The sequence below is a fragment of the Hyaena hyaena genome, unplaced genomic scaffold (assembly GCF_003009895.1).
Source record: "Hyaena hyaena isolate Hyena2069 unplaced genomic scaffold, ASM300989v1 scaffold_522, whole genome shotgun sequence".
Classification (NCBI taxonomy): Eukaryota; Metazoa; Chordata; class Mammalia; order Carnivora; family Hyaenidae; genus Hyaena; species Hyaena hyaena.
In genome coordinates, this window is record NW_024081156.1 from 1227960 (window position 1) to 1253353 (window position 25394).

The 25394-nt window shown below is 35.3% G+C and overlaps 1 protein-coding gene across 2 annotated transcripts in view; it reads right to left on the bottom strand.

The window, feature by feature from the left end:
* CABCOCO1 (ciliary associated calcium binding coiled-coil 1) overlaps window positions 1-25394 on the bottom strand; it is a 121443-nt gene that overhangs the window by 61773 nt on the left and 34276 nt on the right. For both annotated transcript variants that reach the window (XM_039255360.1, XM_039255358.1), the window contains one exon: window positions 23383-23455. In XM_039255360.1, coding sequence (XP_039111291.1) covers window positions 23383-23455 — 73 coding nt within the window. The remainder of the gene's footprint in view (window positions 1-23382; window positions 23456-25394) is intronic.

The window sequence follows — 25394 nt, forward strand, 5'->3', positions numbered from 1 at the left end:
ATGGATAAACATCTTTCCCAGTCTTGAAGGAGTGCCCTTATATAGGAGATGATCTTTGTCACTCAGCCCTGCCTCTGCTCTTTGTTGTCTCTCAAACCTTTGTGCTTGTCCAAAAAACCTATTACATTTTTAGTAGTTCCCAGTAGTTGAGGATGTGCCAAGACCTGTCACTGTTCCTAAGGGGAGAATCTCAGCTCACTATATATTCAGGGAATGTCAGCAGCATCACAACTGCATTCAGGATCCGAGCTGTTCAACAGAAATTTAAGGTTTCTCTACTTAACTCTAAGAGATCGTTAAAGAAGCTATTATAATGAAACCTTTATTATTATCTCTCTATATATCCATGTCTGTGTACACACACACACACACACACACACACACACACACACACACACATTCAGTATCTAAAGCCTCCAGTCACAATGCTGTATTAGGAACTGGAAATCTATAGTATAGGACAAAAGATTTCCATTGACTATATATACAATAAAGCTCATTGGAAATTTTATTTAAAATAGTAAGTAGGTAAATTTCTTCTTTTTGGCAAATTAATGCATTACACTTTTAAATCATCCTGTTTTCAAGTTAACAAAAATTTAAATTTATAAGTTATGTAAAATACTTATTTTATGAAGTCAGTCATGCTTTAATTCATGTCCTTCATCCTTTAATTCATTTTATAATTTTGAAATGGCAAGTGGAGCTTATGTTACCACAAACATTTCCTTTAATCTAAAAAATGTGATTTCTGAAAAGCCACTCAACACAAATAAGCTCTAAGTAAAGCTTCCTTTTCTAAATCAGTTTAAATTACTTATATTTTAGAGAGTGAGTAGTGCTAGAGCCCTACAAAAAATGAGTGAAATAGCACTGAGTTTTGTCAATTATATATATATTTTTTCTCTTTGAAGGGAAGAAAGAAAGGCAGGCCAGTAATGATTTGAATGACTTTTTAATGATATTATAGATATAGATATTATAAAAAAATCTTTTCTCTTTTTGTCATTTGGTTTTAGTGGTTTAGTGGTTCTTGGAGTCCCATGTATTTAAAAGTGAATTTATGTAAAGGCACTATGAATTTACCATTAAAATTTAACTGAGTTTTTATGATTATGGCATAAAACTAATAAAACAATCCAAATATTGTAGCCATGTTTTAATCAAAGGTAACTATCTTAAACTGATTTAATTCAAAATGTCTGGCCTTATTTTAACTTAATGGCTCTATGTCTAAGCAATAATTAAATTTTAGGGTTTTTGTTTATCCCAACTAAAGTCAAACAATATGTACATTTGTTAAGAATAGTCTTTGTGCAACACTTAAATTGATGTATCCCATTAGAAATGATTTGGAGAGTTTCTTTTGAGTAAATTATCTAAACTGTCTTTTCTTATGATTTGTGTAAATAAAAGGGAAAAATTAACTGTATATCCTTTCTACTTAAAATTAAATGTTGAATGTTAAATATTCTCCACATCTATCTATTTTTGATTTATTGAAATAAGTTTCAGAAGTGAGGGCTCTTCCAAATTCTTAGAGCATTTGAACCAAAAAAGGCTTAAAAATATTTTGCAATCCCATAGGCAGCAATCTGATCTATAGGAATTTTTTTTAAATGGTGTATAGGCTTTCAAAATTAGAACTTCATGTGTGATCCATCATAGACAACATTATTTCAGTGCATATAATGTGTCAGGGTCTTGAGATACAATGGAGGAAGAGAAAGGGAAATAAAATTTTATTGAGTAGTCCCTATTTTTCAGATATCTTAACTGTTATATAATTTAGTTTTTATAGCACTTTTATGAGGATACAAAGTGTTATCTCAATTTCAAAGATGAGGAAACATCTCAGTAAGGTTAAGTAATTTGATCATGATTATAAAGGCAGCAGATGGAGATGGAATTTAAACACAGAGAGGAATGGAAAGAAAAGTAAATCATAAGCTGACCACTACCATTTCATTATCAAAATAACATATATATTCATTCATTCAATTGGCCTTTGATATGTATCAATGTGTTGACACTGGGGATCCTAAACTCAACGGATTTGCAGTACAGTATATTGTACTAGGTTGCAAGTGCTATGAAAGAGAAATGTCCAAGGTACTGGAGTCCAAGGAGATGGCAGACTTAATCAGCTTGTTAGCTAAGTTGCTGTCCTCTCTTGTTTATCCTTACAACTATGAGAGGCATACATTACTCCCTTCATTTTGTGGATGAAGAAATTGAGCTTCATAGAGAATTGTCATTGATAACTCAACTAGTAAGTGGCTTACCTTTGGACCAAGCTCCTGTTTTGGCTTCCGTTTTCACCTTGAGCCAAACTTGAAGTAGGACTCAGTAACTTTTTTGTATCAATTATACACAGTACATTCATTAAGGCAATAGTGACCAGTGTAGATTCTACTGGAGATGTTTTTAAAAAGAGGATTTAATTGCAGCACTCTCTTCTAATTAATATTATTAAAAATTCATTTAATGGTTAAAAACGTATATACATGTCATAGGAATGGCAAATGTGATCTATATTCCAAACACAGTTCCCAGCATTTCACTCTCCTGCTCAGAGTTAGCCCACAGAGAACAGCCACCACAGTGTGTCATCACCAGTCATCACCAGTGATGGTACTGACTCCCTTACCAATGTATTTCTTACTGCCTTTTTTTTTTTAATGTTTTTTATTTATTTCTAGGAGAGAGAGAGACAGACAGCGTGAGCAGGGGAGGGTCAGAGAGAGAGGGAGTCACAGACTGAAACAGGCTCCAGGCTCAGAGCTGGCAGTCAGCAAAGAGCCAGACGCGGGGCTCGAACCCACGAACCGCGAGATCATGACCTAAGCGAAAGTCGGACGCTTAACCGACTAAGCCACCCAGCGCCCCTATTTCTTACTGCCTTAATGCCAACAATCCAAAGGAGACACTTAGGGGTAATGGTTAGAAAGTGGATAAATAGGTTATCATAATTTTCTCCTCCTGAACTATCAGAATCCTTCCTTTACATTATAGCGGGGAAATTTGGACACATTATTCTAATTGACTATGGGCCACTATTGAGTTCAATCTTATAGTTAGCCAGTCTAGCAGACTAATAAACCCACTTCTGGGTACTCAAGCCACACTGTCAAGTCCTGAATCCTGAGTAAGTGCACCCACATCAATACATTCATCCTCCTCAAGCTCTATTGTCTAATGTTTTGCTTTATATTCTTTGTCTAATACCATATTCTTCAGTGCTGCATCCCCACCTCCCTCTACTCTTGCCTAATAAGTTATCTTGACACCACATATATATGTGATCAACTCAGTTCAAAGTTCCATGAAGGCTAGGCTCTGAAGCCATTCCTATTATCAATTACTATATAGTCAGGGTTCTTTAAGAAAATAGGTCACTAACCCTGGGTAATTGAGGATGGCTTAAGAAAGGGGCTATTGGAACAGCTTCAAGAGAATAGGTGATAACTCGTCCTTAAATGTTTGGTAGAATTCCCCTGGAAAGCCATATGGCCCTGGATTCTTGTTTTTTGGGAGATTTTTGATTAGTAACTTGATTTATTTACTGGTTATGGGTATGCAATTGCACTACTAGGTATTCATCCAAGGGATACAGGTGTGGCTATTTACAAAGATGCCAGCTGGTTTGGGAGGAAGTTATAAGGATGGTTCAGCTCCCTAACTGTTCTTGTCCCTGAACCTAATGGGGAAGGGGATGGAGCAGTTTCTAGAATTTAGACAGAATGGCTGTATAGATAGGACAGAAACCCTGTCTTTCTGTAGAGGATATAAACAACATGCAATGACCCAATAGGGAGGGAGCTGGGAGGAAAGCCATTTTAGCCTCTCCTCCCACTCATGCCCCTCCACTTGACTAGCCAGAAGTCAAAGGGTAAAGGAGTCTACTGATAATTTCCAGAAATGTTGGCCCTCTAAGGCACAAATGAGATAGAAAAGGGTAGAGTAGATCTTAGGGGGCAAACAAAAGCTATCCAAACAATTAGGTCAAATATTTAATGTAGCATTGTCTATAGTATTAAAAATGTATTTCGGAAACAGCTATGTTCAATTATAATTGATTTTACCTAGATAGCTAATTATATTGAATAGATGGCTGCATTCATTTTGTGAAAAGGGAACAATTAAGTATTCAGAAATTCAGTCGAAGAGTTTTTTCTTAAGGTACATTTCAAGTCTTAAAAAATTTATATTTGTGTCAGAGTTATGCTCATTTGCATTTAATTATCACATTACTGACAAAGAATAATAAAGTACTTTCCCTTCTCTTTTCTCAGTGTTGGCAGTAATTTAATATAAAGTAACAGTGTCCATTTTCATAAACTATATATAAGCTGAATATATATATTTGGTTAGCAGTATTTATTATAAAAAAGAATAACATGGGGTGTTGTGTAGAAAGCATAAAGAAATTCAAACTATGGTAAAAGTGATTAATAACTAAAAACAAAATTTTGTTATAATTTTATATTATCTTATTTTTAGACTACATATTTGGAAGGTAATAAAATTAAACTATGTTCTATTTGTGTTTTAGTTGTTGACACTTTTATAGGTAACCAATATTATGGCATGCTCCTTAGCTTAAAAGCAGTCTGAACAATCTCTTGCATTCAGTTGTTTTTGGTGCTGCAGGGATGAAATCAAAGTCTCCATAGAGAAAGTCTGGAACAGCAGTAAGCATGTGGACAATAGTCCTCAGGTTTATCTTTAAAATGTGCTTAAATGTGCTACCTCCTATGGTGAAGATTATATATGTTCATACCTAAAGTGCTTGGACAGTTCCTGGCATATTGTAAATGCTCAGCTGATTTAGCTTCCCTTCCCCCTACACTTTGCCTAGTTACCTCTTATTATCCGAGATCTCCACCCAAAGATAATAGGCTTAGAGCTTTAAGTCATCCACTATTCCCCAGATTAAAGAATGCTTTCTCATACAGGTCTTTACCATAATCTGTATTTTTCCTGTACAGTACTTGGCTTGTAATTATATGCCTGTGGGTTCATTAAATCACTGTCCATTTCTCTTGCCTGACTGTTTAGTATTATGAGTACTGTTTGTTTTGCTAACCCATGTCACAAACTGATAATAGAAAAAATATTTGTAAACAAAGTGACTCAGAGATCTGAATGGCATATCCCGATTGTTCATTAATTATCTTGGTATAATTATCTTGGTATAATTGGTGGAATCACCACCAATCTGAAAATTACTGACAATACCCAGAATTGGAAATGTATTTCTAGGACAGTGATCTTGAACCTGTAATTGTTCCTCAGGACAAAGTATTTGATGAGCACTGCCCATGTGTAACATAACTGCATACCTATCCCTGGTTCCTGAAGCCAAAGAGTGCACTGAGTCCAATATCTGCTTGGCACAGGCACCAGGTGAAGTTGTACAGTTACCAGTAGTAAGCCTTGTTTATGAAAGGCTTAGCTTCAAACACTGAAAATGCCTCTTGAACTAATAAGAAAATACTATTTTTCAATGAATGATTTTTGTTTGCATAAAGCAGAAGAAATTGAAATTAGTTATACTATGAAGAGATATTTATTAAGCACTTATTATGAGCAATCCAGACTGCAATATAAGCCATTCAGGGTGGAGATTTCTTTTTACTACAATTCCAGCAGGCTTCCTCAGAGTGAAGAGCCATCAGTGGAGGCCGAGTGGGCTGTGTAACAGCAGTTTGAGACAGGGGAGGAGAAAATGAAAGAAGACGAAGTGATCACTGGAGGAGGACTGAAACATGAGGTAAGAGAGAGATTTCAGCTATTGCTGTGAATGGAGAATATATTACTTATCTGTTGCTATCCCAAACTGGCAGCTAAAAACCACAAACGTTTAGAATCAACCATTCTCTGGGTCAGGATCTAGGGTTGGCTCAGATGGGTAGTTCTGGTTCAGGGGCTATTCTCAGTCAGGCTGTAGGTCAAGGCTGTAATCATCTCACATTAACCATTTCATCTTGGGGAGGATCCTCTTCCTATATCACTCATGTGGCTATTGGCAGGCTTCAGGTCCTTGCCAAGTGAACCTCTCCAGAAGGTTCCTGAGCATCCTTATGACACAGCAGTTAGCTTACTCCAGTGCAAATGATTCAAAAGACAGATAGAGAGTGAAAGCAAGTCTCATGGTAATCACAAGACAGAAGCCATAGTTTTTTTTTTATAGCCCAATTTTAGAAATGACATCCCATCAGTTCTGCCATATTGTATTCCCTAAAAGAGCCACTAAATGCAGCCTGCATCCAAGGAAAGGGAGATTAAGCTCCACCTCTCAAATGGAGAAGTTTTAAGGAACTTGTGCACATATATTTAAAAGTGATAGAGGAAACATGAGGGGAGAGAGAAATATCCAGATGTCTGTGTGGTAACTTACGTCTAATGTCTGGGCTGACTTTTTAATGAAAGTTTACAATATAAAGGAAGATTAGCTATTTCCTTCCAGCTCTTAGGAGTCAAACTGCATGCAGTGTGTGTGTGTGTGTGTATGTGTGTGTGTGTGTGTGTGTGTGTGCTGCAAAAGGCAGGGGCAAACCTGAGGGGGAACCCCTCTATAGTCAGATAACACACAAACTAACACTGTAAGACACAAAGCTTTAATGTCAAATCCCAACAGTGGTGAGTAGGAAGGGAGGATTCAGCATGGTTTATGGAAGTCAGGAATGGCTTCATAGAAGACACAGGAGTTGCTTCAATTTGTAAATATTAATATGTGATATGTTAACATATTTCCTTTTTATTGAAGAAAATATAATTCAAGTTAGATTTTTGCTGTTTAAATGGATCAAAAATGTCTGTGTTCATTTGTTAGCTGTATGTATCTTTTCCCATCTAAAATTCTTCATCTCTTTAGTTAAAAGGCCCTAGTTCTTTAAGTTACTGAGTATTGAATAAGGACTGAAAATCATTCTCTGAATCATGGATAGTTGCACCTATTTGGTTCTTCTTTAGAGAGAGAGAGAGAGATAGAGCACCTCCACACACAAGCATTGGCATGATTCTGTGTGTACCAGCAGGCATGCAAATCCTGAAATAAGGGAAAGTAGGCTGCTATTCCCATATAAATTCTTATTAGTCCAAAAGCCATGCTCTGGGAGCTATGAAACTCTATATTCATCAGTTAAACTTGCCATGTTTGCTATGGTCATTAGTGCTTCAAGCAAACAAAAGAAATAAGCAATTAAAAAAACACCCAACTAACCAACCAACAAACAAACAAAAACTTTACCTCACCTACCCTTATATTATTTCCTTGATCTAGCACAGAGATAGTTTGCCACAGAAAACTTTGGGGTTTTTATCCTCTTTACTCCTATAGTGTCAGTGGTGCTGATGCAGCTGCATAATTTGCATAGAAAGTTGCTTGAATCTGTAGTCAGAATACCAATAAGGTGGCCTCTTTCTAAGCATGTTTATTCTGTCTTGATTGACTCTTCACTTGCATGCTTTTCTGCACAATGCACTTACTTGCATATTCTCAGCCATCTGTCAAACACTTACCAAGACTTAAGTCTGGCCTTGTAATCAAACTTGAACGCTATGGAAACATTGGTATATGTATGGCCCAATAGTGGAGAGCTGTGACCAAAATCTTCTTCTTAAAGAAAGTAATCAATAAAAAATGTTACTCTACATACAATCTTGGTTGATTTTGTTATTATAACATTTAAGTCTGCATTCACCAAGATAGAGCTAGCTATACATATGTAGCAAATGACTTCCTAGTTATAAACAACTGTAGTTTTCTATCTACACCAACTGTAGCAGTCTAACATGATTTCGAGGCTGTAGAAAAGAATCTATTAGTTATGCTACCTAGAGTAAGACTAGCTCATCGTAAATTTTGGACTTTTCTAATAAGAAAAACACTTGGAATTATACTCAAGTGAAGAATAAGACAAAATAGTTTAAATTGGAATTGTGCTAGAAAATCCTAGAAAAATCTAGGATAGATGGCCACACACTTACAGATGACCTGACTCAATCAGCCATCTAATGCTTTAAACAATTAAAAAAATTTTTTCCACAAAAATTATGCAGCTGAATCAGAATATACTCAAGGAAGATATAATTTATTGTCTCTCAATGTATTTAATAAAACTTAAAAAGTGGTTTTTGTTTGCAAGGACCTGTGCTGTGTTGTTAGTGTCAAAGTATAGAAGGCATAATCCTCTACCTTCCAACATCTTATCCTTTCCATTTCGAGATACATCTATCATTTTGAAAGTGACTACATACACCTAAGTCAAAATCTTCTCCCAGAATAGCCAGTTACTGGTCTTTGGTGTGCCATCTGGGAGTTATAGACAAGACAAATCGCTTTTTGTATCTTGCCAGAACTTTAGATCTGGAGACAGTTATATCTTCTCTGAACTTTTTCTTCTTCAGAATCAGTCCCTCTCATCCTGGAAAATCCAGGTTATTTTTCTCTGAACACACTGTGATTTGAATATGCTCCTTTTCAAATGTGGGCTGCTGAACATTATAAAATCCATTTTAGACATGTCGGGACATCTTGGAGAAGAGTGAAAAGATCCCTTTTTTTTTTTAAGCCAGAATCTTGGATTATTAATGGATTCTGCTGAGTATGTAATCACAGTACAGAGACATATTGATTTTTCTTAGACTCCGTTCATCTTGCCACTTCTTACTATCTATTGGCCAGATAGTATCTTAAATAACAGAGTAAATCCCTGTAGCTAGAGTCCTTGTTTTCTGGGTCTTGCTGTGATCACTGTGGACATTTTGGTGAGTTATGTAACTCATGAATAATAAGATGCTTATCTTTGAGTAACAATTAAATTTTTATTTGCAATAGAACCTTTTGCTTTAGAAAAAAAAAAGAACACTGCCTAATCACATAAACATGAAATGCAGCTCTTCAAAATAAAACAGACATTTTCATAATGTTATGCAATCTTTTAAAGTAAAATAAGCAAGGAAAAAGAAATAATGCTGAATAAGGAAAATAAAAGGAAATGATATAAAAGATAATTTAAGTCTTTACTCTGAAAAAACAGCTATATGCTGTAAATACATGCTAACTGCAAAAAAAAATTCAGGACATACAGATAAGTGTTAAGGGAAAGCAGAGATTACTTGGTACACTGTCAACATCAAATGACTATAGCTAACAATTTGATGTATGTCCTTCAGGGCCTATTCTCTATGTGTAGATAGATAGATAGATTAGATAGATAGATAGATAGATAGATAGATAGATAGATGAGATATAAAATTATAAACTGCAACCACAATAAACACATTGAGTAGTCTGGGTTTTTTTTTTTTTTCACTTAACATAGTATGAATAACTTTCCATCATAAGCACAATGCTATATGAGTACTTTTTTTTTTTTTTTTAGAAATGAGGTTCTTTAAGTTTATTTATTTGTTTGGGGGGGTGGAGAGGGAGAGAGGCAGAGAGAGAGGGGGAGAGAGAGAGAATCTCAAGCAGGCTCTGCACTACCTGCACAGAATCTGATGCAGGGATCAATCTGTGAGATCATGACCTGAGCCAAAACCAAGAGTCAGATGCTTAATGGACTGAGCCACCCAGGTGCCCCGCTATATGAGTACTTTTAATAAAATGATAGAATTATATTATATAGAAGTACCACAAATTTTTAAAACTTCTTTCTAGTGATAGAGATTTAGGCATTTCACACTTTGGGTTTTATTTTTTTTCTACTATAAACAAATACATGCACCTATGGTTCTTTCTGCTCATTGTCTGATTTCCTCCTTAGGATAAACTCAAAGTACAATTGTTGGCTCAAAAGGTGAACACATTTTAAAATTTGATATATCTTGCCAGACCGCTCTCTGGAAACTTTACCAGTTTATACTCTTCCCATCAGTATATGAGAGTGTCAGTTCACCACACTCTGACAAGACAACGTGTTATCATTGTGATTTTTGAGAATCTGATAATTTTAGTTCAATTTACATTTCTTTGAGTACTAGTGTGAAAGTCTTCCTATAAATGTATTGGCTTTTTACATATCTTCTCTTCTCAAAATGCTTTGTTGGTTTTTCCATTAGCGTGCTCACCTTTTTCTCATTGATTTATAAGAAATTACATAGAATATTAAGACTATTTTTACCTGTCATTTGTACTGTAAATTTTATTTTTAGAGTTAGTTTAGTTTTTATTATAAATTTTGATATGTTGTCAATATATTAGTGGCTCTGGTGTCTTAGAGTTTCAATTTATAATGGGCATTCCCATTATACAATAAACATTCCCAAGGTGGTGAATATAAAGCAGTTTCTTCATCATTAAAAATGACTAATGTAAGCATATTTCTTCTATATTAGCTTTTAGTTTCATGGTAATGGGTTTAATGACTGATATTTAAAAAGGTTGATTAAGATTTTTAAATTCACACACCAAAATAATATTATCCAAATTATAATGTTTTGGATTTTAGTCAATGAAATAAGATTTTTCTTCTTTTACATTAACTGATTCAGTAAACAATTATCAAACACTGGGTGAATGTATATAGTTCCTATACCAAGGAAAACAATAGAAAAAAAATAATGTCGGTTACCTTGATCTCACAGAACTATGTAATTAGTTCCTAAGATGTGACTCTATATTTAGAAGGCATTTAATACTGATGAAATAAAAAGTTAAAAAGTAATGTTAAAGTATTCTCCCTTCCCTCTCTTCCTCTGCATCCAGTCTTACCACACACACCCCCACCCCCCCGCCAACACCTTTATCTTTTCTTCCTTTCTTTTTCTATCTTTGGTTCCTTGAGAGAAGTGTCCCTCAGGCTGAGCTGTAAGGGAATAATAGGTTTGGATTGGCAGAAAGGAGGATGGGGAGCATTTCAAGCAGTAGGAAGAGCTTACTGCAAGGCAGCAATAATTAGGAAACCTGCAATTATGAAAAGACCAATCAGAGAACTGGTCACAGAGGAACTGTGATTAATGCCAGTGGGCCAACTGATGAAAGGACTTGAGTGACAGATTCAAGAGTTTAGGTGCCATGTGATCTGTGATGGAAACCATCTTTCAATTATTCTCTGCCATTTATCAATTATTTTACTGGAGTAAAATTTCTCTTAAAGGATTTATATTTAGGGAGGGATGATTATTTTTCTGTGCTTTGAAGAAAAAGGACTAGAGTGAAGTTTGATAAATTGTATACACAAGCGTCAACCATTTTCTTTAAATGATAGATTCTAAAGTCAGTCACACATGCCAGGTAGAGCAGATAGAGTTATTTTAACACAACAATTTCTGATTGATTTTCTTTAGCAACACCCAATGTGAGTAGGTCAAACTACAAATTGTGTTCTGTATGATTTTCCCTTCAGCTGTTTGCTAATAGGATCATCCAACAAGAAAAAAAAAGCCTTTTCAAGATTAAAAATATCATCTGGGTAAGTTTAGGTTATTTTGATAGGTACATCTCAAGGGTAAACTGAATAGGAAAAAAGATATCTTTATAGCTATGCTTCAGTTGCCTTTCTCCTTTTCAAAATATGATCAGACATGCAATGTTGTTTTTGTTGCTTTTTTTTCCCTTAAAAGGGTGAGTGTTTACATAAGTCTCATATTTTGTTTATTCAGGACACTGTAACTTTATAGTTTATAAAAGAAAATAAAATTTATGTTCCTATCTGGTTCCCCCCTCCCCACACAAAGCTAACAGTTTTTAAAGTGCAGTGTCATTAACACCCATAATCTGTGTGGGTTTTGAAATAAGGAAGAAAAAAATGTTTTCTTTATTTTATTTTGCTTTAGGAATGAGTGTTCTGAACATGAAATTATATACAACTGACATTCACTGATTTGAGAGGTCTGAATTTTCTACATTTGCTGACGTTAAGTGGTATTATTTTGGGTTATGAAAGGCTGCCAAAACATGACTCTAGGCAAGGTAACCACTTAGGTATATTTATCATTCTCTTTAAATATCTTTCTAAGTATACCATATTTATAATACTCAGATTCTGCTACAGTACCACTTGTGCAAACAGGGCCTCCACCAGCAGCTGCACTGTCTGTACAATGCACAACCCCACTGACCACATAGACTATAGTGTGAATGGTGCCTCCTGGAATAGTGCAAAGGGGGTTTGTGTGAAGATATCCGCATGAGAAAGCAAAATTCTGAAACATATTAAGTATGCTGGCTTAAACGGTAAAAAACAAAACTAGATCTATTACATTTTGTAAATTAGGGAAACTATCAAAGTAATTTTATGAGGTTTTTATATTCAAACACAAATATGTACATGTGAAGGATATATATATATATATTATATAAATATATATATATTATATATATATATATAAAACCTTTGAAAGTACAAATGATCCAAGATTTGATGTGTTGTCACTTTGGTAAAATTAAAATGAATAAATATTTTTAAAATGTACTCTGTATACATAATTCATGATATAAATTTTATTTTCTTAGGAAAAATTTGGGATGCTATAGCACAACACCAGATTTTTACTCTATAAATGACTTTTCAACTAAACCTAGTTTATACTTAAAGTGTGGCAGCAGCACACTTGCAAAGTATTTAATTCTATGGGTTGAGAGTTCACCTATTTTTTCTATTCAGTCTTTTAGTTTGTAAACACTCAGATGATCTCTGTCAATATATTAGTGTGGAAACATGTTTATATATGGCTGCACTTAACTTACAAAATGCACCTCAATACTTCTTGGGAATGTACTCGGTGGCTCTACTTCTTTATAGCATTTGGCGCTGTCAGTGTTCCAGCTGGCCATTCTAGTAGGTGTGTAGTGGTATCCTATCGTTTTAATTTGCATTTCCCTGATGAAATATGATGTGGAACATCTTTTCATACGCTCATTTGCGATCTGTATTATCTTTCTTGGTGTGTCTGTTAAGGTCTTCGGACTATTTTATAATCAGATTGCTTTCTTGTTGTTGAGTTCTAAGTGTTCTTGGTATATTCTGGATCAAATGTATCTTTTGCAAATATTTACTCCCAGTCTGTGGATTATCTTTACATTCTCATGATACTGACTTTCCCAGAGCAGAAATTTTTTATTTTAATGAAGTCCAGCTAATCAACTATTTCTTTCCTGAATTGTGCCTTGATGCTGTATCTTAAAGTCATTGCCATACTCAAGATCATCTAGGTTTTTCCCTGCCATCTTCTAGGAGTTTTATAGTTTTGATTTTTTACATTTAGATCTCTAAACTTTTTCAAGAGAATTTTTTATGTGGTATAAGTTATGTGTCTAGATTCGTTTTTTGTTCCAGCACCATTTGTTTAAAAAGATACTTTGTTCCATTGCATTGTTTTTCTCCTTTATCAAAGAGATCTATTGAGTATATTTATAAGGGTCTCTTTCTGGGTTCTCAATTCTGTGCTATTAATCTATTTGTCCATTACTTACCAATACCACACTGTCTTGATTACTTTAGCTTTATTATAAGTCTTGGAGTCACATAGTGTCAGTTCAACTTTGTTCTTCTTCAACATTGTATTGGCTATTCTGAGCCTTTTGCCTCTCCATATAAACTTTAAAATGAGTTGTTTGATATTCATAAAATAACTTTTTGAGACTTTGATTGTGATTGCATTTAATCTATGCATATCAAATTGGGAAGGGATGACATCATAACAGTAATGAGTCTGCCTCTCCATGAACATAGACTATCTCTTTCCATTTATATAGTTCTTTATTTCATTTATCAAAGTTTTGAAGTTCCCCTCATATAGACCTTGTACTTTTTTTTCTAAATTTATACCTAAGTATTTTATTTGGGGGCCTAATGTAAATGGGTAAAGTGGCCAAAGGAACTACTGAAGATAGGCCTTTAGTAATGTGGTGGTGAGGTGTGAGGATAGAGAACAAGTTCTATAGTTCTATGATTACATCTCAGTCCTCTAGGAAGCCTTTGCCTCTGGACTGTCAACTTCACAAGAGTTCCTCCTTTTTCTCCCTCTTTAGATGGGACAGGTTGGCTAGAGAGGGATGAAGTTGGGTGTTTCCATTGGCCCAGGTTGGTCAGACTGATAACACCTCAGCAGGTTAGGCCCTGGCTAACCCTATTTCCCCCAAGTACAGGTCTTGTTAAGAATAACTAAGTGGTCTAGTATACTTAAAAATGGTTCTTTCTCCTCTCTCCCTGACAGAAGCACAATGGGAGAGATTAATATTTACTATGGACTTCTGATCAGGCTCTGGGAGGTAAATCTCACAATACAGTGGGGCTCCTCGGCCGGGTCCATTTGGAGTTTTTAACTCTCAGAGTTATTGGCACTGAGCCTCCACTGAATTATTCATCAATTATAGTTCTGGTTTCCCCACCTTGTCACTGGTTCCCATGGCAGTTTCCACTCATAAGTCTGTTACAATAAGCCACAATGGCCTAGATTTGCCTGTCTCTCTAATTTTGGTGGAAACCATTTGCTCTGTGTCCTTCCATCTCATATGGATCCAAGAAGAGTTGCTGATTTTCAGTCTGCTCAGCTTTTCACTTGCCATTAAGGTAGAGTGGAGAATTCAAACTCCTTACGTGCAGGTCTGGACACCAGTACTCCCACATAAGGTTTTTAGAAATTCTGCTATGGAATGTTTACATGTGGACTTTTGTATTTGGAGTTCATAGTGAATCAAATATAAAGTGGTTTAAAGTTTGTTATTTCTAGAAAACTAACTCTTTGAATGTTGTGTCTACCTCCTCATTCTGGAATTGACTTGTTATCTCAATGTCACCTTTTTCACTCTATCAGTATTCTCCTATACCTTTACTGTGTTCATCATGCTTTTGCATACCCATGCTTCATCTTAGATATTTTATTTTGACTTATCTTCCAATTTACCAATTTTCTCTTCAGGCATGACTAACCTGTTATTAAACACATCTATTTAGTTATTAATTTCAATTATTCTATTTTCCAATTCCAGAATATCCATTTAGTATTCTTTTTTTTTTTTTTTTAAATAGTTTATTGTCAAATTAGTTTCCACATAACACCCAGTGCTCATCCCCATAAGTGTCCTCCTCTATGCCCATCCCTCCTCCCCCCCACATCCATCAGTCCTCAGTTTTTGTCAGCATTCAAGAGTCTCTCATGGTTTGCCTCTCTCCCTTTCCCCCACCATTTCCCCCCTTCTTCTCCCGGTTGGTCCTCTGTTAAGTTCCTCCTAGTCCTCCTATACGTGCACACATATGATATTTGTCCTTCTCTGCCTGACTTATTTCGCTCAGCATAACACCCTCAAGGTCCATCCATGTTGCTACACATGGCCAGATTTCATTGTTTCTCATTGCCATGTAGTATTCCATGGTATAGATAAACCACATCTTCTTGATCCATTCATCTGTTGATGGACACTTAGGCTCTTTCCATGTTTTAGCTATTGTGGAGAGTGCTGCTATGAACATTGGGGTACATGTGCTCCTATGCCTCAGCATTTCTGTATCCCTTGGGTAAATTCCTAGCAGTGCTATTGCTGGGTCATAAGGGAGTTCTATTGTTAGTTTCCTGAGGAACCTCCACACTGTTTTCCAGAGGGGCTGTACCAGTTTACATTCCCACCAACAGTGTAGGAGGGTGCCCGTTTCTCCACATCCTCGCCAGCATCTAGAGTTCTCTGATTTGCTCATTTTAGCCACTCTGACTGGCGTGAGGTGGTATCTCAGTGTGGTTTTGATTTGTATTTCCCTGATGAGGAGGGATGCTGAGCATCGTTTCATGTGTCTGTTGGCCATCTGGATGTCCTCTTTGGAGAAGTGTCTGTTCATGTCTTCTGCCCATTTCTTCACTGGGTTGTTTGTTTTTCGGGCGTGTAGTTTGGTGAGTTCCTTATAGATTCTGGATATTAACCCTTTATCTGATATGTCATTTGCAACTATCTTTTCCCATTCCGTTGGTTGCCTATTAATTTTCTGGGTTGTTTCCTTGGCTGTGCAGAAGCTTTTAATCTTGATGAGGTCCCAACAGTTTATTTTTGCTCTTGATTCCCTTGCTTTTGGGGATGTGTCAAGTAAGAAGTTGCTGCGGTGGAGGTCAAGGAGGTTGTTTCCTGCTTTCTCCTCTAGGGTGTTGATAGTTTCCTGTCTCACGTTCAGGTCCTTTATCCATTTTGAGTTGATTTTTGTGCATGGTGTGAGAAAATGATCTAGTTTCATTCTTCTGCATGTTGCTGTCCAGTTCTCCCAACACCATCTGTTAAAAAGGCTGTCTTTTTTCCATTGGATATTCTTTCCTGCTTTGTCAAAGATCAGTTGGCTGTATACTTTTGGGTCCACTTCTGAGTTCTCAATTCTGTTCCATTGGTCTATGTGTCTGTTTTTGTGCCAATACCATACTGTCTTGAGGATGACAGCTTTGTAGTAGAGGCTGAAGTCTGGGATGGTGATACCTCCCGTTTTGGTTTTATTTTTCAGTATTACTTTGGCTATTCGGGGTCTTTTGTGGTTCCATACAAATTTTTGGATAGTTTGTTCTAGTTTTGAGAAGTATGCTGGTGCAATTTTGATTGGAATTGCATTGAATGTGTAGAGTGCTTTAGGTAGTAATGACATCTTAACTATATTTATTCTTCCTATCCATGAGCATGGAATGTTTTTCCATTTCTTTGTGTCTTCTTCAATTTCCTTCATAAGTTTTCTAAAGTTTTCATCATACAGATCTCTTGTATCCTTGGTTAGGTTTATTCCGAGGTATTTTATGGTTTTTTGTGCCGTTGTGAATGGGATCAGTTTCTTGATTTCTCTTTCTGTTGCTTCATTGTTGGTGTATAAAAATGCAACCGATTTCTGTACGTTGATTTTGTACCCTGCAACTTGGCTGAATTCTTGGATCAGTTCTAGTCCATTTAGTATTCTTAATAGTTTCTAATATTCTGCTAAAATTCACTATCTTATATTTTATTTTCCAGAATATTTATTTCTTAAGCATAATTATCTTACAGTATATGGCTAATAACTCCATCATCTGGAACACTTATGGGTCTGTTCCTATTTCTGTGTGCTTCGTAATTTTACTGAGTGATAAAGGCTGGTTACAAAAACACTGTTGGTATAATCTGAAGTATAGCGTGGGTTTATTTTACTTTAGAGAGAAGGTTACCAGCACTATACACGGATAATCTTAAATCTACAAAAAACTGAGATAATTTGAAGCAGAGGTTCAGTTTGAGTGAAGGCTGATTTTTTAAAGTATGGTCCTTTGGAGTCCCAACATGCAACTTGTGGGATTAACTATAATTCCCTTCTCTTCCAGTTTTTGTTCTCCTAGCACCATGTGTCTACCAAACCATTTCAAAATGCCAGGCTCACTTCTTCAGCCCCATTTTTTTGAGCTTTGCTAGCCCCAATACTTTCAAAAACTTAAGTCTTTAAAAAAAAATTGTCCAAGGGCGCCTGGGTGGCTCAGTCGGTTAAGCGACCGACTTCGACTCAGGTCATGACCTCACGGCTCGGTTCATGGGTTTGAGCCCCGCGTGGGGCTCTGTGCTGACAGCTAATTCAGAGCCGGGAGCCTGTTTCAGATTCTGTGTCTCCCTCTCTCTCTCACGCTCCCCTCCTCACGCTGTCTCTCTCTCTCTCTCAGAAATAAATAAAATATTAAAAAAAAATTAAAAAACTTGTCCAGCTTTTCTAGATGCTCTCAGTGGAAGTAATAGGCCAAATTATAATTTGTCATTATGGGATATGTCTACTGTTATAGGAAATAGATCTCTTAATAGATGAGACTCATTTTCAAGTTCGGGGTGAAGCAGAAATCTAACTTTTTAAATGAAACACATAGCCAATTATCCTGACTGGTTTTAAATGCCACCTTTCTAACTACCTATATATGTTATATACTAGAAACACACATATGCATAATTTCATATGAACTTCATTATAAATTTCATATTGAAAGAAAAATAAGCTATCATATATGAAGTATATAATCAACCGAATACTGATGATGATGATGATGATGAAGGAGGAGGAGGAGAATGGGGAGGAGAAGGAAAAAAAGAGAAAGAGGAGGAGATGGAGGGAGAAGAGGAAAAAGCATTGCTATATCATATACTAAAACAGTCTGTTAAGCTATGGTAGTTAAAATAATATGGTATTCAGACAGAACAGGTATGCAAACAAAACAATGAGATCACTAGTCAAAGATGAGACAACTTGAGGATCAATAAGAATAGTATTTAAAATGGATAAAAATGCAAAAAAAATGTGTGCTATTATGTCAAAGTCAATATTAATTTCCTATTCTTGCCATAGCAAATTATCACAAACTTAGTGTCTTAATACAACACAGATTTATTGATTTTACAGTTATGGATATGAGAAGTTCACAGTTTAACATATTGTCAGCACTGAATTCATTCTAGAGGCTCTAGAGGAGAATCTGTTTCTTTGCCTTATCCATCCCTTAAATGCCTCATTTCCTTGGCTCCTGGTCTCTTCTTCCATTTTTAAGGCCAGCAGTAGCACCTTTAAATTTCTCTCCTTTGTCTCTGACCCTTTCTCGCTTTCTCTCTTAAATGAAAGTTTATGATTACATTGAGCCCACTTAAATAATCCAGGATAATCTCCCCTTCTCAATTCCTTTAATTTAGTCAATCTGCAATGCCCCTTTTGCCATGTAAGGTTATATATTCAGAGGTCTCAGGAATTAGTGTGCAACAATCTTGAGGTAGTGGGGGCATCAGTCAGTCTACCACAGGTACTTTTGGAGGATACTAAAAATCCAATTTATTATTCTGAAAACTATTAAAGAAAGGAGAAGAATCTAGCACTTATCCTGTCCTTTCTATATGAACTGTATCTCAGTATAATCAAATAATAATTGAAGAGTAGAAGTTTTTTTTCATAGATATATCTAGCTCATAAATGAAAAAAGAATGATGACAAATAATATCATCATTTTTTAAAGCCCTTAATGAAATAATAGATCTAGGTAATGATGGCCAGTGGTTGCTAACATCACAAAAAAGAGAGAAAATCAGACATTATTTGCCTACTAATATAATTATATAAAACCACCTATAAATTCTTCTTGCTAAGCATTTGAACTGAAATCTAGCCAGTCTTCTGACATTTAACTACCCATTAACTAGAAACATGGAAGTTAGAGAAATGTTAAGAATACCACAGGAATGCAATTGGGAAAGCAGCTGTGGAAAATTCTATAGGACAGATGCAGATACTTCAACAAACAAATTACAAGGACATAAAAAATTCAAATAGTGAGCCTATAAATTTAAAATGACTTAAGAATCTGATTGCAATGTAGGTATTTTATTTGGATGCTATTCAAACAAACATACAAATGAACAGATACATAAATAAAACACAAATACATACCAGTTATAAGGTAATCAGGGGCTTTTGACATTGGCTGCACAATTGATGATATTGAAGAGTTACTTTAAATTCATTATATTTTAGAGTCACATATTAAAATATTTAACCATTATGGTCATAGCTCATATATGAGTGTTACTATTCAATTCCTTCTATTTTGATTGACATGCTCCACAACAACAAAAAAAATTTTTAATATTTATTTATTTTTAAAGGAGAGAGAGACAGAGTATGAGCGGGGGAGGGGCAGAGAGAGAAAGAGGGAGACATAGAATCTGAAGCAGGCTCCAGGCTCTAAGCTGCCAGCACAAAGCCTGATGCGGGGCTCAAACTCACAATCTGTGAGATCATGACCTGAGCTGAAGATGGACACTTAACCAACTGAGCCACCCAGGTGTCCCACACAACAACAAAAAAAATTTAAAGAATTACTTGGTAAAGAGCCACCATGATCACAGCACTCTGACTGTGATTACATTAAGTTTATAGGTTAATTTGGAATGAATGATATCTTCATAAAACTCAGTCTCCTCAACTGGGAACATGTTTTATTTTCCATTTACTCAGAATGAAAAAAAAAAACTATCTTTACTAAAACTACTTTTTTTTGTATTATTCTTGAACGTTTTAGTTAGGTTCATTTCTAAAGATGTTATGGTTTTCATTTTTATCAATGTGATCCTTTTCTATTGGGCTATTACTAATATAATAAAATATTTTCTTAATGATGGTTCTATATCATACCATCTGCAAACAATGAAAGATTTGTGTCTTGTTGTCAAGACTTTTCTTTTTCTTCTATTTCTGACTTCTTTTTGTTTTATTACATTGGCTAGGAACTAAAAAGCAATGTTGGCAATAATAACCAGGCTTGTCTTGTTCCTGATGGGTATTTTAATGTTTTCATTAAGATATTTATAGATAGAGAGTTTCTTGTGTTGGTATATTCTGAGTTAAGAGTGTAATTCTATATTAGTGAGTAATTGAAGTCTTCACTTTAACATGAAAAATGGATGTCTAATTTTATCAAATATTTTACCGTATCTATTGAGATGATCACTTTAGTTTTTCTTCCCCTAATTTGATAATGTACAGAATTACATTAGTAGATTATCTCAGTGTTAAATAATCCTTCAATATGTGGAATAAATCCACCATTGCTAATATCTGATAGTGTTATTTGTGTGCAATTATTAAATGTTTCTTGTGGTTCTCAGGTAATAAAAGCAAAGAACCTAGCAGTTTCCAGATTTCCTTCTGGGTGGGGCCTTAGGCCAAGGGAGGATATATATCATATCCCCTAAGGAGAGTCTGAAACCCTTACAATTCTTATGTCAGAGGATTTGTGAGCTAATTGCATTGCCAGAACAAGACTTGGAGAGCTGGCTTGAGTGGCTAAAAGGGAGTCCTCATCTCTTTAAATAAAATGAGTGAAACTCATGCACTTCATCCTCCCAGGTAGTTAAAGTGACAGGCATTTGTTGCCTCCATTCTGTTGTTATCCTAGTTTATTCTTGTTGCTTACCGCCTTTTCAACGTAGATGATTGGTGAACCATTGAATGAACTACAAAACATGTCACTTATAGAACTCCATCTATTAGAAGTATTTCTAAATCATGCCATATCGCAGGTTGAGAATAATAATTCACTAAAAATGTGCCTCCATGATCTAAGCATAATGAGAAATTTTTTGAAAAAGGTGAGTAGAGATAGCCAGAAATAATTGCTAAATTCAAAATCCAAAACCCAATTCCTTTAAAGTAAAACCAAAGAAAAGTATGAGTATGGGCTATTTATGTTCTATTAATAAGTAAAATTAATATTTAGCAATTATTTGTAGAGGGGATTTATATGTTTTGTTATAATCACCTATCCACAATTAAGAGTGAAACTAAATTTTGTTCTTTAATTTGAACACTAGCCTGAAAGTTAAACTTGGAACATTTATGTCGTTGTTGTGTGGACCTTCTTTGGTCTCAGAGCACTGAGGTCAGCATGAATAATCACATTAGCAGGGCAGGCCTCTGCCTCCTCTATGAAAGGTTGTTAATTAAAAAACAGATTTTAGCACCAAGGGTTATCAGACACTTCTACAATGCCATTAAATATTGTAGTATAATACCTGCTTTGGTTAATCCTTTAAAATTCCATGAGTGGCCTAATTCTTGAAGACCCAAAATCCTTTCATTAAAGATTTTTTTATACCTGTGGTCAGGTATTGTATTTTTGGAGAAAATACAAATGGCAAAGGAAAATAAAGGTGCCAATCCCAATCTACTTTCTCCATTTTATCTTTCCATAAGCATAAATGTCAACTAAATATACCCTTACAACAAAGAAGAAAGGCACAATTGTGCAACTAACAAAGGGGGTTCAACTCTCAGTTTGTTCAAGTTCTTTATGAAATTTTTTCTTGATGATTCTAAATATCTGCTTATGCTACTGGCAAAACCATTATCATTTTCCCAAAGTTTTGCTGAATAGATGATATAGGGTTGTATTCTAAACTGATCATTATTACAACTGTTGCACTATGGGATGTAATTCTCCCATGGAAATGTTTTCAGTGAAACTTTTTCAAGTGACACCTAATTTAAGCTAGTATGAGGAGACCACAAAGAAGAAAATTTAGAGAAGTCAAAACCAGAAAGGGCTCCTTGTTTTCTTTGTTTTAAGTTAATTGCTTAAAAGGCCAACATTAGAACAAGTACCCAAATGGAAGATGCATAACAGTGACTAAGGTGTTTAGGAGGTAGGCCCTTTATTAAATCCAGTATAACAACACCCTGGCAGATACAATAGTTGGCACATTCCACCAGGTGCTTAGTATCAAGAAATTAAAAAAATAAATAAATATCCCTTATTCACTGTTTATTTGATCTAAATTTTTTTAATGTTTGTTATTTTTTGAGAGAGAGAGGGAAACAGAGTGTGAGTGGGGGAGGGGCAGAGAGAGACGGAATTCAAAGCAGGCTCCAGGATCCAAGTTGTCAGCACAGAGCCCAACACGGGGGCTTGAACCCACGGACCATGAGATCATGATCTGAGCCGAAGTCCAATGTCCAACTTACTGAGCCACCCAGGCGCCCCTATTTACTGTTTATTTGTGACCATGGTCACTCCTATGTCTGATACACCTAGGCAACATAGCCTCCTCAGGTAGTAGAGAACTTAAGGAGGACTTTTTATGGCATCCTTAGCCTCCTTAAGATGTTTTCTTACCTCGAATTAATTTGTACCAATTATGAATTGTAATTATATGTAAAGTTGTCCCAAAGTATCTTCAGTTAGACCATTTATTGTAGAAATGCTAGTGTATTCAATGTCACTTAGTCAGTTATGTGGTATTAATTGAGGTGCCACTATGGTGCATTATACACTATGCTTTGGTAGAAAGACAGCATCTCATCTTTGCCTTCAAGAAAATTACATTTGAATTATGCTGACTATATCAACCCACAAAAAATAATTAGAAAACCATATACCTCAGTGCCTATTTATGCGCTTATTGGTGGAGTAAGAGTAGCCAATATTCAGCAGAAAGAAATCCACTGGAATAAAATAATAGAACGTTATTAAAGAGTTTGTCTAAACCCTTCCTTTGAGGTGTGATGCAATGAAGGAAGGTTTGCTTCATTGAGGAAGTGGGATTTGAATTAGACCTTAAAATGATTAGATTGAAAAAAAAAAGTGAAATTAGAAGAGATTTAACTGAACTAATTTATCTCACTTTTCCCAATTTTCTTTGTATGAAGACATACATAACCCATTCAGTTTTTCTTTGTCAAATGATCCATAAATACATAAAGTATATGTGATTAACAATGCTTTTAATGGCAAAAGACAGCTTATTTTCTTAATCCAAAGCTCACTTTACATAATCATTCTTTTTGCAAACTACTAGTTGGTTATATTAGCACTCAAGTAATTGACAAGAAGTTGCTTTAAGCAGTTAAAGATCCAGATGCCAATCAGCATGCATTAAGTGATTCAGCTTAATTGGTTCCATCTAGATAAATTACTTACCTCAGTTCCTATCACGATTTCTTCCCTTGTAGAGTAGAATAGAAACTCATATAGCTTGTAGTGTTGAAATAAGCTGAAATATAAAATAAATGTGCAACTCTGATACATTTATTTTAGGAAAGAAAGCAAACATGTAAGAGTATTTATGAAAGGGAAGTTGTTCATATTGAGTAAGACATTAAACACTAATATGGACTGATCTACCTGTTTTATTCCAAATGAATTGTCCAGAAGTGGTAAGAAACTAAAGATTTACTTTTTTGAGATGTTGACAATATAACACAGTACCTAATATAAGACCAATCAATTAATCTGTGATGAATGGACAGGTTTGGGATCAGGGAGCAATTAGATTGCATCTCGACTTTTCTTGGCTGGCAATAAAATAATGTACTGTCCCTAAATAACACCAAACTTCACATTATTTTTCACATTTTGCTTTAAACTGAAGTCCATTTCCTCTGGAATGAAAGAACTCAATTCTCTAATCTACATCTGTATCATTTACTTCTCACATTCTCAAACTGATTCAAGATTAAATTAATCTCTGATAACACCTGAAAATGATGCAGCATGTACTGAAATCCATTTAGAAGCTGTCTGATTTTCCTGTAGAATATTTGTTCACACGTCAAAGAGAGGAATTAATTTAAGAAAGGTAATTTCTTCAGTTCTTACCCTAAAGAGCAGGGGTAAGTGTATAAAAACCATGAAGAGCGAAAGGATACGAGTTTCTTAAAACAGGTATTTCAAGTAAGTTTAAAGATCTCAGCAATGCATTATTGAGAGTTAAAAATTTACTGAAGGTCTGATTTCTAATATCCTGTTTGTGATAATATTTGAATTTTTCTAATTCTTTTCCTGCTGGTTGGGAAAATTAATAGACTCATAATACAGCAAAATGCCCAAGAACAAAAAAATTGTCTTAGTGGTTTCTCTTTCACTCTGGTGCCTTTTGCTATTTAAGAAAATTGATTTTAATATAACTTAGAAATTAACATTTGCAAAATGTAGCTACAGAGCATGTATAATAATGGCTTCTCCTGAATGCTGTAATGGATCAAAGTTTCAATTCATTTGAAATCAATGAAGAAATCCTCAGGCAGCTGGGTCTCTCTGAGTTATATCAGCAGTTGATTTCACTACTAACACAATCCATTAAAAAGTGATGGGTATGCAGACTCAGTCATGGTGTTTTCTTTTTCTTTTTTTTTTTTTTTCTTGAGGAGGGGCGGGGGGACATCGTACATTCAAATTATTCAACACTCAGAAAACTAACTTAGCTTTTGACATTACTTTGATTTGTTGGCTAGAAAATACATCAAGATTAGTGAAGTTTGATGATTCAATGAAGCAAAATAAATTCAAATTCTCCTTCCCTTACATTGCTTACCTAGTCAAAGCTTTAAGGTTAAAAATATTACACTGGCAATAACTGATTTTGAGTAGAAAAATTAAAGACTATAGTGTATTTGGAAATAACTTGGCTTCCTCTCTGTGAACTTGTGTAAAATTTTCCTTCCATCTTCTGTTACACAAAGAAGTTAATTCATAAATCTTCCTTTCTGCAATTTTATAATCTTTCAGCTTTACTCTCCTCATTGCATATAGGAATTAGATTGTCTCATGCCAAAGGGGATTTCATTTCTTGCAATAAAAATAAAATGCATGACTCCAATGCAGTGGTCAAAGGAGCAAGTCGGGGCAAGACTTGGATCAGGGTAAAATAGATGAGAGGAGGGAGGTAGCTACCGAGGCACTTTGCAGGGGCAGCTCAAGTTGCCCCCATTGCTTTGCTCTGGTCCCCATCTTGGTTGGGGTCCTCTAACCTTACCAAGTAACTTCCTCTCAGAGCAAGGGGACACCTCTATTACAGGAATACATTTCCTCCCTCTTCCTTTAGAAAGAAGACTTGTAGCTAACTCAAGACCCTACACTATTTTGTCAAATATCTTGTCTTAGTTCTAAATCAAAGGGAGAATACTAGAAATAAAATGGGTCAGGACATCTGG